The sequence below is a fragment of the Phoca vitulina genome, unplaced genomic scaffold (assembly GCF_004348235.1).
Source record: "Phoca vitulina isolate PV1807 unplaced genomic scaffold, GSC_HSeal_1.0 scaffold1, whole genome shotgun sequence".
Taxonomy (NCBI): Eukaryota; Metazoa; Chordata; class Mammalia; order Carnivora; family Phocidae; genus Phoca; species Phoca vitulina.
This window is the reverse complement of record NW_022589704.1, coordinates 84,420,244-84,426,243: the sequence shown is the minus strand read 5'-3', so window position 1 is coordinate 84,426,243 and position 6,000 is coordinate 84,420,244. Positions and strand designations below refer to the sequence as shown.

The 6,000-nt window shown below is 37.8% G+C and overlaps 1 protein-coding gene across 1 annotated transcript in view; it reads right to left on the bottom strand.

The window, feature by feature from the left end:
* Positions 1-846: 846 nt before the first annotated feature.
* The window catches only part of GTDC1 (glycosyltransferase like domain containing 1), a 402,869-nt gene continuing 397,715 nt past the window's right edge, over positions 847-6,000 (bottom strand). The window contains exon 11 of the mRNA XM_032411042.1: positions 847-1,034. Within this exon, the coding sequence (XP_032266933.1) occupies positions 1,017-1,034 (18 nt within the window). The 3' untranslated portion in view covers positions 847-1,016. The remainder of the gene's footprint in view (positions 1,035-6,000) is intronic.

The window sequence follows — 6,000 nt, the reverse complement described above, 5'->3', positions numbered from 1 at the left end:
CTACTTCATGTATCTCCATATGTTCCTTGGAATGCAGGTTACCCAGCCCACGGTATTCTCCTGGTGAGTGCAGTTCATGTGGAGGGCATACGCAATGCCTGTTAGAGCCTCAGCTTAGAATAGGTACACTGTCACTTCCACCCAACTTCATTGTTTAAAGCAAGTGACAGCCAAGCCTAAATTCAGCATGTTGGGGAGAGTACCCTGCCTCCCCTAGTAGGGTGCACTGTGAAGTCACTTGGAAAAGGGCATATGTGTAGAATGTGTAATTCTATGATAAGAAAGAATTGGGAGCAATAATTCAATCTACCATAACTACAGTAAAGACTATGTACATAAATTTTTATTTTGTTGTCTTAAAATAGATTATCCAAATAGTTTGTCTCTACAAAGATATACCACTTTCTTCTATATTATGAGCAAATCTTCACAGTCAGAGCCTAAAGTATCTTCTGAGTCACTTGTGGTCACCAGTAGTTATGCACCACATATGACCAGTCCTTTATATAACCCAGGTGTGGGTCTGGACTTCTTTAACAGTTGTGTAAGTTTTAGGCATACAGAAGAATAGTAGAGTCCCATTTGCACTTTCAATTTAGTTACACTCAGACATTTCCCTCCCATAACGAACTCTCTTATTAATGGAAATTAAACTTTTTTTCAATAAAAATCAACAAATAGTTTTTGACACATGCTTGATACCTGAATGAGAACCCTTCAAATGCTTGAAACTCTCTAGCTTGCAAATTCTACAACCAGTTTCCAATGTCAATTGTACTGTCTAGTATGTGACAGGCAATTCTTTTGAGTATATCTTAATAACGAAAGAAAACACAAGTTTATCTCGTGGCGAATGCCTTTCCATCTTAGGGGGTCTGCAAAGGACTTGAGTGTTTCTAGATGACATTTAAGTGCAAGTGCATCATTTCTCCAGTGATGAATGTGAGCTTCACTTAAGCCATCTTGTAGCTCTATCTCCAGGTTTTTCTGCCGATGCAATAACTTTCATTTCAAAGTTACCTTGGAGTGTGATCCTTTGAAAGAAATTTGAAAAGACAATTAGAGATCTAAATTTAAGTTAAAATTCCACCCTGTATGGTGATAGTGGTGTAAATAACTCAAGCAAGAAAGTATTTGTTTAACAAGAGATACGATGTCAAATGTATCACAACTTATTCCTCTTCCTAATAGCTGGTAAGTTTTGTTTGTTTGTTTGTTTGTTTTGTTTTTGTTTAACATGGATTGAAGGATCCATCCCAAGGTAACACTGGTGTGGTCATCCGAAATTATGTCCTGTGTTTCCTTAAGTCCCCTACTACAAGTGTGGGGAAAGTAACCCAGGCAGGGTGAATAAGGGTCTTTTTTACCAGGGTCTGAGTTGGATGCTAGAAATGATAGATTCTCTCTTCTGAGGTTGTAAGGATCATATGAAATATACAAGAGTCATCCTTCCTACCACACACACATAACCTTCTAGAGAAAAAAAACCAAAACCAAAAAACAACAATCCAGACGATGACCTAGAGAAAAACAGAGAGAGAGAGAGAGAGAGAGAGAATGAGAGAGAGAGAGAGAGAGAGAACTGAGCCAGATCCCAGCTTGAGCATGGAATTCTCTCCTTAAGGCCCAAGATCATCTTCTAGGACTTTCTGACACATAAGCCAAATGTTATGCCTGATTTGTGTGAGTTGATTTTCATCACTTGCAATCAAATAGAGACACAGAGTCCTGTTTCAAAATATATCAAAATAAAATAATATTACAAAATAATAGCTGCGGGAACAGCATCATGGTTAGAAAAAAAGCACAATAGCGCAGCACCCAAAAATAATTTCTGAATAACTCAAGTTCTTCATTTGTTTTTTTTGAAGAAGATGAGGGGAAGAGAGATCCTTAAAAATCCCCCTGCCCCCCCCCAAGTGGTTCACGCGCAGCAGCTGCTTCTGCTCCCTTACATCTGTCTTCGAATTCCAGTCTCCTGTCTTGATAACCTCCTCCCCCCTCCCCAGATTTAACCTTTGGAACTTTTGTTCTCTCTCCCTTTCCTCCCTATTCTCATGCCTACAGCCCCAAGGAACTTGTCAGTCAAAGCAGGACTCTCAAGGCAGGAGAGCCTCAGGACACAAGAAACTGTTAGCAAGATGAGAAAAGACTGGGAAGGTCCACGTGCTCCTCCTTTTCATCCCATTGCCCCCTTCTTACAAATGTTATAAAATGAAAAAAATTTACGCCTTAGGTTTGAGGTTATACAAATATTGTTTAACACATTTTTTCTTGCTAACCCCATGCCTTCCACATACATATTAAGTACCTAAAAACAATTTTTTGAGTCAACAAAGAAGAAATTACTGCCGAAATGAATTACTGAGTGAACGAAAAAGGAATATATGAATAAATGTAAAAATAAGACATTAAACATTTTGTGGAAATTATTACTGAGAAATTCATGGTCAATAAATGTTTGATTAAAAAATACATTTCTAAAACCCAAGTCTTTCCTTTGCATACATTAAAAAAAAAAAAAGAATGCACAAAAGGACTTAGAAAGTAAAAGCAAGTCATCTATAAGCCAGAATAGAGTAGCACATTTTGTCTGCGGTTCTTGATTGAAAGTTATTAAAAATATTTAAAGATACTTAAGTTATGAATTGAAATTTTTTGCGAATAGGGTTAGGTCCTTACTGATAGGGGTCATTTCCATTCTCAATGCCGGTTTATGCATATGTGATGCAACAAGGCGAATGGGGAATTCTAATGCGCTTTTGGAAAAAGCTTTCCTTGATTGCAGAAAGAGACTCAAGCAAGAGAAAGTCCCTTCTCCTGTGTTTGGGAAGAAGGATGTGGTAAAAATGTGATGGCTGGATTGCTGTGGCCCTCTTGTGAACATGAGGGGAGCAGTCAAAAGGAAGGTAACACATCAGGATGGAAGAGTGGAAAGATGCAGCCACTCTACATCTCTACTTCTAGCTATCTGAAATGATCATTTTTCCTTACTGAGCCATTCAGTTGAGCCAATCTTTCTGTTTTTTTGCAACTGACAGAATTCTAGTGGATAAAGAACCATATAAAAGGAAGACTAGCCATCTGAGTTTGGGATTGAGGAGAACCTCACAAGCTGGAGATTAAGAAGCAGAACCCAACCACTGTCTTTTGGCGGAAATAGTCTGGTGGAGCTGCTCCAGGTTGGATGGACTGGAAATCCAATGTTGTCTTTTTGTTCCTCTGTTCAAGGCAAAATTCAATCCCCAGGCCTGACTACATTTAGCAAGAAAGAATTAATTCCTTAAATAGAACTTTAGATTCTAATAGAAGCTTAGGTCGATGTTGAAAAGCTTAAAAATGTCAAGTGTCTACCACAGAAAAATTAGCCGTTTTTTTTTTTCCCCAAGGCTTCCTGTATTATGGGTTTCCTTGTTTCTTTGTATTCATTCTCAGACAGTTTCCATTTCTCCTAATCATCTCTTGTCCTTATTTCCCGTTCCCATAAAATTCTATGCCTTCATTTTAAATCATGCCTTCTGCAATGTCACCCTTGTCTGCCTTCCCTATGCCTTCATTCCCCAAATGTGGAACTAAATCAAGCCAGTTTTGTGTCTCAGAGTTTCAGTGGAGATTTGGGGTTACAGATGGAGATCACATTGGAATATAAGCTTAGAATGGAGTGTAATATACTCCTTTAATACAAAAATAAATGTAATAATCAACTGTATCTTACCATGGGGAATTTGTTGCTGGCTATGTTATCTTTAAGACAGTAGCTTATGTCCCTCCATCCTTTGACCATTTTCTTTTCCTATCAGGTGTTTTTGTTTTGTTTTGTTTCTCAATTTTTCCAAATTCCTATTAATTTCTTAAAAAGAATAGTTCTCCATCTTGTACTCAAAATCAAGCTTGTGGCCTACTCATGCATATCCAAGAATTCATTAAGGAGCTCTGTCAATGGATTATCTACTTCAGACTTCTATCCTTTAAAGCACAAAGCACTGTAACAGCTTTGGAATTAGCTTTTCCTTAGATGATACAAATTTTAGCAAGTGCTTTCCTCAGTCATCTTTGTAAGCAGAAGGGGAGCAATTTAAAGATGTATCCTTCCCCACTTCACAGAAAACCCTGTGGGGATTGTTGTTGTTTTCTTCCCCTTCCTGTCTTCTTCTTCTTTCCCATCTTCCTTCTGCTTCTGCTCTTCCTCCTTTCCCTTCTTCTTTCTACCAAACACAAAGACTGCAATTATAATTTATTGTCATAACCACAATTCAAATGAAGAACTGAGTATGAAATCCAGTCTAAAGGAGAGGGAGAACCTGGGCACTAGGTGGTATGACTCCCAGTCCCAACTCTGCAATGTACTAGCGGTATGATTTTGAGTTGCTTCTTCTGAAGTTTGGGACTAAAGCTATGGTTTCCCTATATCACAAGGGCATTACAAAGACTACATTAGAGAATGGATGAAAAAAAATGCATCTTCAGCTCTCAAAGACTAACCAAATGTGGTAGAATGAATACCAGAGAGCTGATTCTGCCAAGGGAGGGCCAAGAGAACAAGGAAGAACCCAGCTGTTGACTATCTGTATTAAGGGCAGGAATTCAATCAAAGAGCAAAGCACTCAGGGGCCGCCATGCTGGGGCACCAACATCAGAGTGGGGCCAAAACCAAGGTTGGAGCTTGAGCTGCAGAGCTACTAAGATTCCTTTTATTTTATTTTGTAAAGGCAGATTTGATCTCTGAGGTGGCTGCCGGTCCCAAGTTAAAAGAAATCTTACCCTGCTCTCTCTGCTTTAAGGCTGAAGGAGCAAAGAGTTAATTACCTTGTTTTATTCATCTCTCTTCCAAATTTTTCACATGGGCTTTTTCCTTAATTAGCCATCATATGAAACTGAAGAATATTTATTATTTATTGTGTGTATTAAATTTTATGTCTTTTCTTCTTAATTTTTAAAATGGGTGAATTTATTACTTTTTCATGTTTTTCTCCTAAACAAGTAAGGTTTGTTGTTGTTGTTGCTGCTTTTATTGTTTGTTTAGTGGTAGTCGTCATTTGATTTTTCTCTGGGTCAGTAATTCTTCATAAAGAGCAAAATGAGAAAAAGCTTCTGGCATGTTTTGTATTAATTGGAACAAGCAAATAGTTTCCCATACGTTTTTCTTATTCTTAATTCTTTTCTTTTTATCTCTTACTCAATTTAAATATGATACCTAGAAATGCCCACTCAGTATTGATTAAGTTATATGGTTTAACTTCAGGGCTCTATGATAACTTACTAAAGTATATTTTATAAAGTGGTTTTGGTTGTCAAGATAACATGACTATACAATGCCTTATGTGCTCGTGTGATCATTGCCATGGTTCTAAGTCAGCTCTAAAGGGAACATGAAATGAGCACCTACATGCCAATTTCAATTTTGATTATATTACCTACCACAATTCATTAGACTCGTCGAGTTCCAAAGGGTTTATGCATTTAAGGACTTGCTTAACTTGTTTAGAAATTCACTGCTAGCCAAGGTACTCAGAAGGAAAGCATGCCTGAATAATTCCTCCATTTAAAACGGTCTTTATTTTTACATGTCCAGTATGTAGCATGTAACGATGCTCATACATAGTCTCATTTATTTTATGTATCCATGGCTTACTTCTAGCCTGTAGATGCCTTAAAAGCAAAGAATGCCTCTATGGCTCTTTCTCTGTCTCCTGCAGTGTAAATGTGGATATCGAGTACAGGCTTCACTTAAGAAGGTGGAATGGAAAAACTGATCCACAGGTCTCAATCAGATTTCACTTAAGAGTTTCCATGAGCTGGTTAATATCTGAATGCAACAGTCTAGGTTTTACTTGGAAATGATGATTCTTTTGAATGATTATGGCTTATGGCACTCAAGCAATGTTGAGTTTTGTTTGATGAGCCTCTTTATCGCACTTCTAGCGTCTGCTCTCTTACCTCTTTTCCCTACACTTTCTCCAATTTTCCTTCTCTTTATCCCCCACATTTCTTTCTTTTTTT